The 16,092-nt window shown below is 43.3% G+C and overlaps 1 protein-coding gene across 1 annotated transcript in view; it reads right to left on the bottom strand.

The window, feature by feature from the left end:
- Positions 1-15,760, bottom strand: part of mtnr1al (melatonin receptor type 1A like) — a 42,931-nt gene extending 27,171 nt beyond the window's left edge. Inside the window, exon 1 of the mRNA XM_006797664.2 lies at positions 15,499-15,760. Coding sequence (XP_006797727.1) covers positions 15,499-15,760 — 262 coding nt within the window. The remainder of the gene's footprint in view (positions 1-15,498) is intronic.
- Positions 15,761-16,092: the final 332 nt, after the last annotated feature.

Here is a 16,092-nt window from a genome sequence, read left to right as displayed (position 1 = left end):
TTAAGGGAATAGCTCCTCCTTTTGGGACTTTAAAGTAATTGTGATTGTATGCACAATTAGGGGCCGGAGTGTTGGAGCTATTTGTTCTTATTTTTTATTATTTTGAAATTAGTTAAAGTTTGTTGTTAGTTTACTTATATTTTGGGGTTTATTTATAAGTTATTTGTTGGTTAATATTTTGTTTCAAAGTTTGTTTGATGTTAATTTGTTAAATTGGTCAGGAAGAGCTGTAGGGCCATTTTGTTTTCTATAAATAAAGCAACTGGTATAGGACCAGCATGCACTGGGGTGGGCCAATGGTTTTTTATCAGCGCAGGAGAAGCAGCAGGAGGTAACAAAAACATTGGATCTTGTTATTGCTTGCCAAACTGGATAAATAAACCATCAAAACGCAGTTTTCAAGTTTGGACAATGGACTTCTTTTGCCTGCGTACAAAACAATATCTCAGTGCAGCAGTGGCTTGTGGACTTTTGATTTTGGTATGTTTGACTTGTCAAACAAAGGAATTGCCACTACATATATCATCAGCATATATATATCTATATATATACATTTATATAAAAAGCCATCAGCTCAGCTTTGCTTGTCATGATTCAGAGGATCTTCCCACCATCCCAACTCTGAAAACTCTTAAAACTGGCCAAACTCCATCTGTGAGCACACGCTGACCATTAACATATGTTTAAATATCTGAGTATTACAGACTTCAGGATGAAGTGTTGTGCTGTTGTTTCAGAGCTGATTTTTTTTTAAAGTAACTGTGGTCCTGTGCAGACAATTCATGAGAAGAAGGCAGATTGATTACTCATTTATTAAATCATTTAAGTGACTCATAAAATGCTAAAATTGTCAAAATATTAAAATGACGCAAAAGAAATGTTGTTTGTTAGGTTTATATTGTTGGATTGTCATTTATGCTTAGAAATATATACTCATATATGGTTAGAGGTATATAATCGATTGCATAATGATAGAGGTCTGATCCTTAGCAGTCTGCAAAGACTCTGTGTGCCTTCCAGAGTGTTCTGGCATGCACACACATCCTAGGGTCATGAGAGAGGTCGTACCTTCTCTTTCTGATTTATACTATGGGAGGACACCTACTCTGTATCTGCTTAAGTATAAGAGCCCTTTGTTTAGGTGGACCGCTGGGCTCCTAGCACCAGCTTTGGGGAGTCACAGGGTCATATACATACACACACGCATACCTACACATACACACAAACAGTACTCTTTGTTCACATGTATGCCTATGTAAGACGTCATATGTTAATGAGACTATGCATATTCATGTAATCACAATAAAGAGCAGTGCTACGGGGGAGCTAACTGAGAGTGACTGAGGTTCGAGCGTCAGGAACAGTGCTCGTCACGGTTCTCTCCCTCGTGCACGAGCAACACAAAGAGCTCTAGTGACTTGCGTCTTGTTTTTGCCATTGTAGTAGAATTGTCTTGGCATTCCAGCAATAGGTTTATGCTAGATGAACCTATCATTGTTTCTTACAAATTTAACATATTTTTATTGCACCAGCAAGTCTGGCTCCTGTGTCTCATGCACATCCAGGGTGATATGACACATGCATTTGAAATCCAGATCAGAAGCCAAAAACTAGCAACAAGAAAAAGCCCACCTCCACTCGGGTGATCAGAAATCGAGATGCAGGCAACGACTGGAAGCACAATAACTGGAGACACATCCAGCTCCTCCCAGCAGGACATGAAACACCTCACTAACCCACATAGAAAACAGGTCTTCCCTGGATCCAGCATCAAGCTGGCACTTCTGACTGACCAGTGTCATGGCAGGGTGTATGTCAACCAGATGTGGGCCAGGTCTGGCATTGATGGCAATATTTATGTTCCTATTTTCCTATTTTAGTTAGGAGACCCAAATGCCATGTTGCAATACTATACTGCTATAGTAGCTAACGTTTCAAATGCAGGTTTGACGGGTTTGCCGCAGAGTGGCTGTAGCTCAGGAGGTAGAGCAGGACACCTGCTGATTAGAAGGTTAGTGGTTCAATCCCTGCCTCCTCCAGTCTGTATGTCAAGAGTATGAATACAGTCAGGAAGCATGCAGTTTAGAGAAAGTGTGTGACTGCGGCATGTTGTATAGAGCTCTTTAAGTAATCTGACAGAGTGAAAAAGCACTATAAAAGAATCAGTCCATTGACTGTCTGAATGGAGTTTTGTCATGTTACTTTTGCACTATTACGTTTGGGCACATGTTGTTATTACATGGCTTGATTAAAGTACACATTAGGCTGACATCTGGGGCCAGAGCTGAAACTGTTCTGGGCCAGCACAGGGCCAGCAGTTTGTCTGCAACTGGCCCGTGGCTGCACACAACTTACACATGGCCCACATACCGCAAAGAATGACGGCCCTTTGGTGGCCCAGACCAGGTTTGCCAGAGGTGATCCACAGATGGGCCAGCACAGGACCACCAGTATGTCTGCAACTGGCTTTGTACTGGCCCATGTGTGGGCCACCTCTTGCAAACCAGATCTGGGCCACCAAAGGGCCGTCATTCTTTGCAGTATGTGAGCCATTTGTAAGCACATTGTGTGGGCCAGATCTGGGTCATACCAATTTTGCTATCTGGGAAGGAGGTGTCCAGCAAGTCAGCCGGCTCTGACAGAGCTCCTCACCTGGCCTTTGAGGATGAGCCAGGACACCTTTTAGAGGATTCGTTTCTAGCTCTTTGTATCCTCACAGCTGTATGACCACAGCTCATGGTCACATTAGAGGTCTGAAGGAAGCAGAAAACCTGGCATAGCCCTGACTCCATTCCAAATTTACTCTACTTAAGCGTTGCTAGCTTGAGCATAAAAAATAACATTTTATTTGCTGTGTAGTAAAGATCCTTGAACTGTGTTTTAGTGGAGAAAAGTAAAACTCCACAGGGCGCAATTCAATTTGGAATGGCCACCAAAGCATGAGATGCATTCAAAACACACAAAGAGGAATCAGATCTCCTCCTCGAGCTGGAAGTTCGACTTCCACAGCAGATTATTTTAGTATTTTTGTGCTCCGTCTCATTCTGTCAGTTTAAACATTGAAGCAAAGCAAAGAGAATTAGCAGAGAGAGACTGACTGTAATCATGCATCTGTACGTGAGATATATGTAATCGATCCATACATCCATCCATCCATCCACTGTGGACAGGCAACCATTCGCACCTACAGCTGATTCAGAATCTGGGGTAAGGTCACAGGCCTGTGTTTGGACTGTAGGAGGAAGCTGAAGAGAAGCCACATGCACACTCCACCCTGGGTGAAGCTGGGCGATTTGAACCCCAACACTGTGCATGGTCATGGTATTTGTGCGCATGTCTATTAAATACCGGACTCATAAAGGTTTTGCAAATCCCAGAGAGTAGGAGGCTTAATGAGATGAAACTTAGCATCTGTCCCGTTTGTAAAATAAATACATAATTATAATAAAGGTCAATCAAATGGACCAATATGGCAAGGCCATGATGATCCACTTGGTAAAATAAATCCACTTGGCATCTTTCTTGGCCTTAAGACAACAATTCTGATGGCTAAAGATCCAAACGGGACACAAAAAAAAAAAAGAAAAAAGAAACTTAGCATCATGGAAGTCATGTGACCACAGCCTAAAGTTAGCCTAACCGCCCTGAACAAACATATCCTGAAAATTTTTATCCACAGAGCATTTTTTAGCAATAATGCAAAATCCAATTGAGTTGTTTTTGCTAATGAATCCAGGGTGAGGCTAACCTCCAGGCTAGCCTATAAAAAAGCACGTCAGAGAGTTTCTTCTGAAACCTGTGAGTGAACTTGCAGATGCGTCCACGTGTTTTTCCTGCAGTAAGAGCATTTTGTACTGGAGCTGTTACTCGTGAATATTTGAGATGAGCATTTGCGTCTGCAGTGCTAATGAAGGGCAGATGTATGAGATTCATGAATGAAGCAGCTTTGTGTGGTTTGCTCCGGCCCAATGGGACTGTTCTCAGAAAAGTTTGAGCTCTGCTGATGTTCTGAACCTGAGATCAAGCAGGACAGTGTGACTCAATCAAATTGATTGCTGGACACAGCGCACAGTTTTAGAGCCAGAAAATGAGCTGAACAGGTAGAGTTTGGGCAGTCAGCCAGTAACCATCGACGCTGATACACTGCGCTTCCACCCATGTTTAAACAGTCCCTCTGAGACCTGAGCAGAGCAGCCCAACTCTGAAATTACTTTACATATAAAATCTCTGCTTCTTTTTCAGCACGAGCAGCTGAAAGAAGAGTTTGCAGGTTAGGAATGAAGGTAGTCTGTCGGGCTTGTGTAGATGTGGTGATGGCGACGTGATGAAGTGTAACACCAGTGATCAGGGTAGATGGAGAGGGAGAGCAAAAAAATGGAGAAAAGAGGTGAATCATTTACCCTCAGGAGAGAAGAGAAGGATGCAGTCGAGAGGAGAAAATCTGAGCGATAAGAGACCTGATGGGACAGGAGGAGGAAAGAAAAGAGCAATGAAGAGGAGAATCATTGAAAAGGAAGGAAAAAAGGACACTGTGGAGAGAGGGAGAAAGACGAAAAGTTGGAGAGGATGAATCAAGTGAAAAGGCCAAGAAAGGCAGGAGAGAGGAGAAAAATGGACATGCAGGAGAAGAACCGAGAAGAAAATTAAGAAGATGAGGCTACTGAAGAGAAGGGAGGAAGGGGAGGAAGAGGAGGGAGGATGAGTGATCAGATATCTGAGGAGGCAGTGAGAAGAATAAATGACAGAGGTGAATAATTCGTCCAGATTTCCAACTTTTATCATTACAACCCCGGCTCAGGGATCAACAGAATGTGTTGGTTTAATAACTTTTCACCACAGCAAGGTGATGTTCTGGAGATCAAGTGTTATGGAATAACTGGAAGGTGACAAAGAATGATCTTGGATAATCATCCCAGTGTTTATTTAGCCGCTAATTCAAACAAGGGCGGCATGGTGGTTAGCACTGTTGCCTCACAGCAAAAAGGTACTGAGTTTGAGTCCACCATTAGGCCGGGGTCTTTCTGTGTGGAGTTTGCATGTTCTTCCCCTGCCCGTTCTTCCCCGGTTCTCTCCGGGTTCTCGGGCTTCCTCCCACAGTGCAAAGACATGCAGTTAGTGGGGGTAGGTTAACTGCAAACTCTAAATTGTCCGTAGGTGGGAATGTTTGCCAGTTGTCAGAACATGCAAAACAGTGCAAAAGTAACATGACAAAACTCTGTTTAGACAGTGAATGGACTGACTCTTATATAACACTTTCCTAGGTACCCAGATTACTCAAAGTACTCTATACAACATTCACACACTTTCTCTAAACTGTGTGCTTCCCACACATTCACACTCTTGACACACCGCTAACCTTCCGATTAGCACGTGACCTGCTCTACCTCCTGAGCTACAGCCACCCAGTGGTAAACAGTAAACCGTCGCTAGGTTTTGGATAAAGTATACATTCACAAACCTGTCAAACCTGCCTTTGAAACGTTGCCTACCATAGCAGTTTAGTATTGCAACATGGCATTTGGGTCTCCTAACTAAAATAGGAAAATAGGAACATAAATAGTGCCATCATTGCCAGACCTGGCCCACATCTGGTTGACATACACCCTGCCATGACACCGGTCAGTCAGAAGTGCCAGCTTGATGCCAGATCCAGGGAAGACCTGTTTTCTATGAGCCTGGGCCACATGACCCAAACCACAATCGAGCCAGATATGGCATCACATAGACAGTGCCATCTATGCCAGGCCTACCTGGGCCATATCGGGATGACATACGTCTTATCATGCCAGAAGTCAGCCAGCAGTGTTGACTTGATACCAGATCCGGGGCAGACCTCCTTGCTATGTGGGAATGGGCGGTGAGGTCAGTTAGGGGCAGCTTCACAAAGTCTTACAATGCTTCTAAATAAGATCCTTGAACTGTGTTTTAGTGGAGAAAAGTAAAACTCCACAGGGCGCAATTCAATTTGGAATGGCCACCAAAGCATGAGATGCATTCAAAACACACAAAGAGGAATCAGATCTCCTCCTCGAGCTGGAAGTTCGACTTCCACAGCAGATTATTTTAGTATTTTTGTGCTCAGTCTCATTCTGTCAGTTTAAACATTGAAGCAAAGCAAAGAGAATTAGCAGAGAGAGACTGACTGTAATCATGCATCTGTACGTGAGATATATGTAATCGATCCATACATCCATACATCCATCCACTGTGGACAGGCAACCATTCGCACCTACAGCTGATTCAGAATCTGGGGTAAGGTCACAGGCCTGTGTTTGGACTGTAGGAGGAAGCTGAAGAGAAGCCACAGGCACACTCCACCCTGGGTGAAGCTGGGCGAATAAATAAATAAGAATACTTTTCAAAAGGTGTTCAAATTCACTGAGAAGGCTCGTCTAGCACAGCATGAAAAGTCTAAGGCTACATCCACATTAATGCCTTTTCGTTTGAAAACGCATAGTTTTCTCTCCGTTTTGGCCTCCTGTCCACACTGAGACGACGCTTTCCCCAAGGAAAAACGCATGGTTTTGAAAATGCTCTTGAAAACGCATACATTTCAAAACGAAGCTGTCCCATCGCAGTGTGGACACTCGAAAACGCATACATTTCAAAACGAAGCTGTCCCATCGCAGTGTGGACACTCGAAAACGCAGACTTTCGAAAACGATGATGCATTTCAGTCATGTGATGCAGTCATGTGACCAATTAACCCTCTCAAGGCAGGCGCTGCCGATTTGAAACAGTTAAAAACTAACAACCTGATTACCCCACATACATATTTTATGAGTTTTTTTTACTCAGAAGTACCACTGCAGGACTTGGTCGTGCATTCTGTACACAAATGAGTGTCGCAGCAATTTCACGAACAGACACATCCTGAAGTTTGCTGACGACACAGTAATCGTCAGTCTTCTAGTGGGGGATGAGTCAGGCCATGGACAGGTTGTAGATGATTTTGTGAATTGGTGTGATGAGTCCTTCCTTTCACTTAATGTGTCTAAAACTAAAGACATGATTATTGGTTTAAGGAAGTCCTCTTATAGCTCATCACCCACTATCATTAAAACTGCCGATATTGGGATTGTTGAGAGTTATAAATATCTAGGTGTGGTACTTGACCATAAACTGTGTTTTGAATCTCATGCTGATGCCACTACTAAAAAAGTTCAACAAAGACTGTTCTTTTTACTTCTGGTAAAAACTGCTAGCAAAATTTCAGGGCACTGGCAAGATGGACTTTTGGCCATTTACAATAGAAATGGGCTTAGAAAGGCTCATTCTATTATTAATTGTGTGAACCATCCACTTCACAGTGAGTTTGAGTTGTTGCCTTCCGGCCGCCGTTTTAGAGTACCTCTGAGGAGGACTAAAAGACTCCAGGTCTCTTTTATCCCTACTGCGTCTTGTCTCCTTAATGGCAAATAATTGTCCTTGAACTTTCTATCATTATTATTGTTATTATTATTTTATAGTATTGTTCTGTTTATTTTTATCCTGCTGCTAAACTAATTTCCCCTTGTGGAATAATAAAGAATTTGAATTGAATTGAATTGAATTAGCAACAAAAAGTTTAATTTGAGCCTGAGAGGGTTAAACAAAGATAGCGGAGGGTATTATACAGCAGTTGTTTTGTTTGCTTTCAATTTTGACAGCCCTATTAAAGATTAATATCAGTTTGTACATGTTCCTTTTCTTCAAATTATTTAATTCTCACTCGCTTTGGCAACTTTGTACTTTTGTGTTTCTTGCAGCAACAACTCCACCTCATTGTTTTTCCATTTAAAAAACTCGGTGCTTTTCCCCAACCTTTTGCTGCGACGTTTCAACGAGCCGGAAAGTAAATAAATGGCAGACAGAAATGAGGCAGGCCGAATCTTCTTGTTCTTCTTGCATGCGCAGTACTGGAACGTAAGCATTTTCAGCCGTTTCAATGTGGACGGACAACTCTGTGAAAACGACTGAAAACGCTAGTGTGGACGCGGAGCATTTTCAGACGAAAACACTGTTTTCAAATCTATCTGGGCTAGTGTGGACATAGTCTAAGACCAGGCAACAAAGAAAGTTTGACTTGCTGAGCATCAGAAACACCAGCAAAATACAAAGAGTGTTCTCAGCAGCCAGAAGAAAGATGGATGCCACACAGAGAAGTGTGGACAAGTGGGTGAAAAATATGTCTGACAGACAACTCACCCAAGCAGAGACAAATCCCGCTAGTGGACTGATCACAGCCACAGAAACATTAATTTGAAACAACATTGCAGACGTGGAAGCAGAGCAACTACGGACAAAGGTTTTGGCCTGTCTCAGCAATGCAAAGCCCCCAGTATCCAGCATCAAGCATGGAAGAGAGGAAGGCGCTCACATCACTTAGTAATGACAACAACATTACCATCCCTCTGGCAGACAAGGGTAGGTTCATGAGAAAATTTTGCTGCTCAGTGACAAAGATACTTATGAGGCCCTGAAAGGAGACCCAGGAAGTGGTTACAGGAAGAGGATGATAAATTGTCTGAAATAGAACAAGACAATGCCACTGACTGGACCTCATACCACAGGTTATACCCAGGAGAATCTACACCAAGTCTATTGTTTACTAAAGTTACATAAACAGGGTGCACCTTAAGACCAATTGTCTGTATGATCAACTCATTTCTGGCTTCGATGCTTAACCCATTGGTAGGCAGCTCTGAACACCACATCCAGAACACCTTGGATTTTGTTAAGAAGGTGAGAGATGTCATTGTGGAGGCAGATGAAACAATGGTCTCATACGATGTTACATCTCTCTTCACTTGTGTTCCAGTCACTGAAGCGTTGGAGGTAGCTCGTAAGAGGTGACAGGATGACCCCAACCTTAGCAACAAGACCACATTTTCAGCACAGACCAAGTGTGTTCGCTTTTGGAACTGGGTCCTCTTTCCACATATTTCACATAAAAGGGTCAGTACTACAGACGGAAACATGGGTTTCCCAGTTTCACCCACTGTGGCCAATTTGGAAGAAGTGGAAAAGAGGCCTCTGTTATCTTACCCAGGTATGTAGATGACATACATCAATGGTCTTTGATCAGTGGTCATCACAATTTGCATATTAATATCAGGGTACTTTTTGTTGAATACAGCTCCGCCTTCAATACAGTCATCCCACACAAACTCACTCACAAGCTGGCAACACTCAGCCTACACCCCACCCTTTGTGACTGGCTACAGGACTTTTTGACTGGCAGGCCCCAGTCCGTCAAGATCGGCAAAAGGACTTCAGCCAGCATTATTACAAACACTGGCGTTCCACAGGGTTGGTCCTCAGTCCCATGTTCTACATCCTGTACACCCACGACTGTGTCGCCCCCAATAGGGATAACACCATACTGAAGTTCGCGGACAACACAGCAGGGATTGGTTACATCACTGGGGGGGACGAAGTGGCTTATTTGAGAGAGGTGGCCGGTCTGGTGTCATGGTGTGAGGACAACAACCTCACCCTCAACACTGATAAGACAAAAGAGATGATAGTGGACACAAGACCTCACCAGCCGCTGTTTATCCGGGGCTTTGAGGTGGAGAGGGTGAGCAGCTTTAGATACCTGGGCGTCTACATCACTGAGGACCTCACCTGGACACTGAACACCACACAGCTGGTCAAGAAGGCTCAGCAGCGGCTGTATGTCTTGAGGAAGCTGAGAAAATTTGGTATGTTGGCCAAGATCCTCAGCAGGTTCTACAGCTTCATTGTGGAGAGCACACTGACCAGCTGCATCAGTGCATGGTCCGGCAGCACTACTGCTATGGACTGCAAACGCCTGCAGAGAGTGATAACAACCACGGAGAAGATCACCCCGCTGCCCTCTCTGCAGAGCATATACCATCGCAGAGTCCAGAGGAGAGGTGACTCTCACCCCAACCGGTCGCAGCAGATAGCTGCCCCTCCCTGAGCCTGGTTCTGCCGGAGGTTTCTTCCTGTTAAAAGGGAGTTTTTCCTTCCCACTGTCGCCAAAGTGCTTGCTCATAGGGGGTCATATGATTGTTGGGGTTTTCTCTGTATCTATGAAGCACCTTGAGGTGACTTTTGTTGTGATTTGGCGCTATATAAATAAAATTGAATTGAATTGAATTGAACTCCATCCTCAAAGACCCCACACACCCCGAACACGGACTGTTCACACTTCTAAACCTTTGTCCTGAGGGCAGAAATGTCCAGAACATCCCGACTGAACAACTCCTTCTTCGCCACTGCTATCAGACTCTTGAACAGCTGACCTATTTTAACAGTAAAAATAACCTTTGCACATCACATCATCTTACATATCAAACCAGCATATTAAGCTCATAGCTCTTTTGCATATAAATCTATTTATATGTTTCAATTTTTGTCTCCATTTATTTATTCATACTGTTTGTATTTTATTTGTTCTAGTTCTATTTGTACATATTAACAGGCATCTGTGTGTGGACAGCAGAGAAAGAATTTCATTGCATAGAGAAATGCTTTTCTTTGTACACATGACAATAAACGTTTTGAATTTTGAATCTATTAATGTGCAAATGTACTGTTTATAAGGTTGGGGAAACCTGCAGAAGTCACTTGAATGAGTGACTAAACATTTCTCCCACTAAAAACGTTGAGATGAACAGAATCAACCTTTTGGGACTTCCTTACCTTGATGATTGAGCATGCATCAAAAGATCAGACAGAATATTTACAGACTACAGGTCACTTAAAATGAACATTTGGCACAAGCAGCTCACAGAGATAATTCCAGGTGGAGGAAACACCCAGTTTCAGTTTAAGTGCAAGCTTTAGGGATAGACAGAAGGAATAACTCTTGAGGTTAATGAAGCCAACTTTTGGGTTGGCACTTTTTGGATGTCGGTGTATGTGAAATGGGAGGGTCTTTAAATGAAAATTACTAACATTGACTTTTGAGAGAGAGAATAAAGCATTTTTTTTATCAGGCTGGTTGTTAAAAAAGCATAAATTGGCCCAAGAATGGAGCCCTCTGGAACCCCTTCATAACATGCCAATAGATCTTTAATCTTCAGAACACCTTCTTCAGATAAATGTAGACGTGCCTGTTTAAACCTTACACAGGCCTGAAGACCAGCTGGCAACAGTCTGGCAACCTCCAGTCACTAGGGAAAAATGTTTATTTCCCACATTTGGTGGTTAGTGAGGGGTCGCTGCCATATTCTGGCAGCAGTCACAAAGACATATACAATGTTTTGCTGTAAACCTCCTCTCAGCTGCTTTGGTCCCTAGCAGGTTTCTGCAGCCGCTCATATTTTTTGTGAAGGAAACAACTTTTCTGCAATGTTTTGCAGTGTTCCCAGTTTGCACATTTTTTTGTCCAAGATTCACTATTGCTCTGTGGCTATTTAGTAAGCTGGCAGACAAGACGGTGTCTTTGATACAAACTACAGGTGAGTGTGGCACGATCACAATGAGGTTTTCAGTGCATCACTCTCCTTGTGACTCACAACCACTCACCAACACAGTTGGGGAAGACACATTTTTCCCTAGAACCCATAAGTTGCCAGGGGCTGTCTGGTTTCTAGGCATGTTTGACTGAGGCCTTACTTACAAACACAGGTGGTTAATTTCATTGTTTCAACCTAAAAAGGCAACAACAACTCAAGAAAGGCTCCAGGTTACTGATCCTATGGAATTGTGGGTATGGTATTTGGATGAGAGGATGGAGATCACAGTTTTGAGCTAATTTGACCAAAACTGTAGCTCAGATGTCTTGGACAGTCTGTTACCACAGTAACCTTCCTGCAGCCATATTATTGGTCTGATAGTTGCACTAAAATGCTCCAAAAATGCTCCAACAGCACGAAACATAGTCCAAAGGTCCAGTTCCAAATCCAGTTGGAACCTAGCAGACACCTAGCAGCTACTGCTTTCTGTATTGCCTTTTACCTGTAAGTAAAAAAGAGGCCACACCCCTAATAATGCAAAAGGGGAATTTTAAAAACATCCTTCCTCATACAGGTGTTATGAAAGGGGAAATTATCTATAGAAACTAAAACAGTTTGTGTATCAGGCTGTAAATACGTTTATTTTTACATGGGAGTCTATCCGTTTTTTAAGTGATGACGTATGAATCCTGCTTCCGAGTCCAGACTACTCTACATTTATTAAGGCTGTTGTGTTTTTAACATGTTTTAATGATTTGTATCTTGAAGTCAGTAATCACTGTTTACCTTTCTCGGGTTTTATTACCACTATTCATTTTAAAGCTCAGCTTTTAAACCCTTACAATGTAACTACATCCCAGCCCATGCAGGAGTATATTAATGGCTAACCTCGTATTGTGGATGGATTATCTCAGTTGTTTTTCCTGACTGAAGTTTGGTCTCTTTACAGCATCCTGCCATGTGAATGCATTTGTCCCTAACCATTGGGAACACTCACGTTAACTTTTATCGAGTAGAAAAAAGTTAGCGCTCATCCTCCAGCTTCAGTCTGTTTATATTATGCTAACATAGCTGTGTAGCTAGCCACCGCATAGCACATCATTATATACCAGCTAGTGCAGCTTCAGTAACCCTACTAACGTCACTGCTGTTTAGTTTTCTGTCTTCATTTCTGTCTGAAGTGATAACAGAGCTGTACGTTTTAATCTTACAGAAATCCCTCAGTCAGAACATGGTATATCATCTTTAGATGGAAACAAGTGAGCTAACTTCCTGCTAAATTCTAACTCCGTTAAACTTCAGAAATTCTGTTTTCATGGATGCTTGGATGTTAAACTTTACTGTTACACCTGGTAGAGCAGCCACACCGATCATTTAAACAGTCAAGAATTTATACAGTGATCTCACTCTTAGTGATGCTGCAGTGTTCGTTTGATTTAGGGACCTGAAGCAAAGTTTGGACCCAGAAACAGCTAATGACGTCTTAAACACCAGATGCGACTGACTCTCTGCTGCTGCCTCTGCTGGACACTAGAGGAACTGTAGCTCTTTGTTTTCATATTTGCTGCATAGCAGATACACTTGTTCTGTTTGGAGGGTTAATGATGGATCGATCATTAACAGGTGTGCTCACATCTGTAGACAACGCTCTCTTTTTCTGCATTTTGTCGCATTATTTTATCATAACCCTCTAAAAGAAGATGATCAGTGCAGAGGTCTTATTTGAAGTACAGAAAAACAAGATGAGGGTACAGAATGATCTTGTAATCAATTAGCTATACAGTGTAAAGTGGACATTATAGATCTACCAGCTTCTATAAGGTATAATTTCTCAAATGTGCAATTATACCAACCTTTGTGTGAATTTTAAAAAGACTGGAAAAAGAAAGTCTTTTTGTTATCTGGAGTTTCTCAGCAGGATGAAAACCCACCACAGTGGCAGTGCTCACACTTTAACCGCTCTGATCCTTCAACAAAGAGAAAAAAACCTCAGATGCAGCAGGTTACTTCAACCATCTCAAACTAAACTTCATCTGTTCCAGTCTTCCTGTGTGATCGAGTAGTAACGATACGGTGTCCATGATAATACTAACAAAAAGGTAGTAATGCTCTCTCAGATCAGCTGACAGTTTGAACAGCACCATGAAAACTGCTAAACGAAATTATGAAATCGGCCGACTTGAGAGACGAAGGTTCAAAGACAGGTTTTGATTAGTTTAGATTACATTTTAAAGATTGAGGACGTCCACGTGGAGCCTCATCCATAGAAATGCTGTTGTGATAAATGCCTTTTATTACCAGACATTAAGAAATGATGGTGGAAATGATGAAGCGAGCTGTTTCATGCCACATTTCAGACAAAAACAATGCACATTTTTTAACTGGAGTGATGACTGCTTCTGGTTTTTTGCAGCAAGGGAGAAAAATGTGACACTGGAGATTTAACTGAGCTCAGGCCTGAAAGAACAGTCCATCAACACGACATCAGAGCCGTACAAACGCAGCAGGACGTGTGGCCACAAGCAAAAAGTTCAGTGTTAGACTGTTACTGCAAAAGCAATCTAATTACTTTCTGCAATGACTAAGTAAAGTATGCGTTACTTTCTTCATAATTTATTTTTCTGGAGGTTAAACAGCGGTGCGGCGCAGTTTGTGTAAAATGTGTTGATCTCCAGCACCCTGACCTGTGCTGCGTATCGCTGTGAGGAGAGACTACGAGCAGGTGCAGCAAGTCTGAGCACGCTTCACATTCATGCATCGGGTTTTTAAACTGTTGCTTCAGTAAAGTTCTTAAGCTCAACACGATGAAATGAACGACCATGTTTAATGTAAACCTGTTGTCTGTGAGCTGTTCCTCTGACTAACACAAACTGTGTTAAGAGCAGACTTCACCTCCTCTCACATCTGAGCTGTTTTTGATTGAAACCCCGATGAATTGATTTTCCTGCCTGGACTAACTCTCCTGAGGTCTTGCTGGACGTCATGCATCACCAGAATGTGAAAACTGCCAAATAACTCATGGGGAAATATGTGAGTGTTGAAAAGTGCAGTGAAGGAGTGTGAGTGCTTTATCAGAACCTGTGATGATGATGGCGTGTTTGATGAGCAGGAGGTGCTCAGGTGCTTCTGAAGTGTGTGTCGCTGTCAGAGTTTTACTCCTCGATCACAGTGAGTCAGCTGTCAGGCTGCCAGCGCTTCGTTTTTCTCACACCTCAAACGTGTCGGGGAGTCTCGGAGAGTTTGATCCTCTGCAACAGCTCATCAGTGCCTGAGAGCCAAACTTCAGACTCTTCAAGACTTTCACAACAAAAGAGCCATTAAAGGAACTCATCAACCTCTCAGGCTGATGTTAGAGTGGCTTCTGTGAGGGCTCCGGGGTACCACATGCTCTTTTTATTTCTCTAAATATTCTTGCAGGCATATTACAATAACCAAGTAACTGCACGATTATGACTGTTTTATGGTTTTTATAAGATTTATCAGTTAGGATATCATCAAAATATCACGCAAACATACTGAACTACACAAACATGAAAGCATGTCGGAGCCATCGCCCTCAGAAAAATGGACCAATGGATCAATCCACTCATTTTTAACTCCCAAATGATTAAATTCCTATGTGCTCACAGACAAACACAGGAGCAAAGAGAAGTGCTTTCATCTCATCATTGGATCCATCAGCCAATTAAACTTTATTAGCTTTTCATGCAGGTTATAGGCGCTTCACAGGTGACTGAAATATCTAATAAAACAGAACAAATGACACAAAAGATGATTTAAAATCAAAAGAAATACATGCAAAATGCAAAGCTAGAGTTTATTTATCTTGGAAAACTTGGAAAATGTCTGCAGCACAAAAATATAAAACAACCAACCTGCAAAGAAAAGTAGTATTATTCAAGCAGAAAAGAGTTCAATAAATGAAATCAATAAAATTGAACAGAAATAAAACGATTCATGCTGGGAACTCTTAGAGAGACATTCACTGATGTAACCGAACATCTGGTCACATCTGTTCTGGAATCACAAAGTTCCAAAAACTCAAAGAAATCCTGCTGACGAGCATCTACCGGGAGGTCACGTGTACCTGCTTTCCTGAGCTTCCTGTTCCTGAACACAGAGACGATGACCAGCAGGTTCCCGATAACATCCACCACGATGGTCGCGATGAGGACACCGGCCAGCAGGGTGGCCACCCAGGGCACGGCGTGGTGCTGCGGGGCCTCTCCTCCCGCGGCCGGCGTGGAGTTGCGGGGCCCCAGGGTGCCCGTCGCCGCGGTGGGCTCCCGGTCCTCCAGGGGCATCAGTTGCGGGAGGTGCCGGGGGTCGACGAGTCGCATCGGGTCCATTCAGCGTCACGCGCGGGGGTCAGAGCTGCGCGCGACGCCGCCTCCGGGCGCGCGGTTGTCCGGGTGAAGCATGCCGACACGTCTGCGCAGGACTTTTCCCGCCTCACGGTTCAGTCACAGTCACAGCTCCGCGCAGCTGTTGTCACACTCACGTGCGCACAGACGCCTCTGTCTGCGCGCAGCAACTCCGCGCGCTTATAGCGCCCAGCCTGCGCGCAGCCGCTCTACATCTCCGTCTGAGGAGAGGAAGACACCTCCAGCACTGTCTCCTCTGCTCCTCCCTCCTCTCCTCCCTCCTCCCTTTCCTCCTCTGCTCCTCCTCCCTCCCCCCT

This window comes from Neolamprologus brichardi, chromosome 2 (genome assembly GCF_056152115.1).
Source record: "Neolamprologus brichardi isolate AB-2024 chromosome 2, ASM5615211v1, whole genome shotgun sequence".
Classification (NCBI taxonomy): domain Eukaryota; kingdom Metazoa; phylum Chordata; class Actinopteri; order Cichliformes; family Cichlidae; genus Neolamprologus; species Neolamprologus brichardi.
The sequence above is the reverse complement of the archived record's forward strand: the minus strand, read 5'-3'. Positions and strand labels throughout refer to the sequence as shown.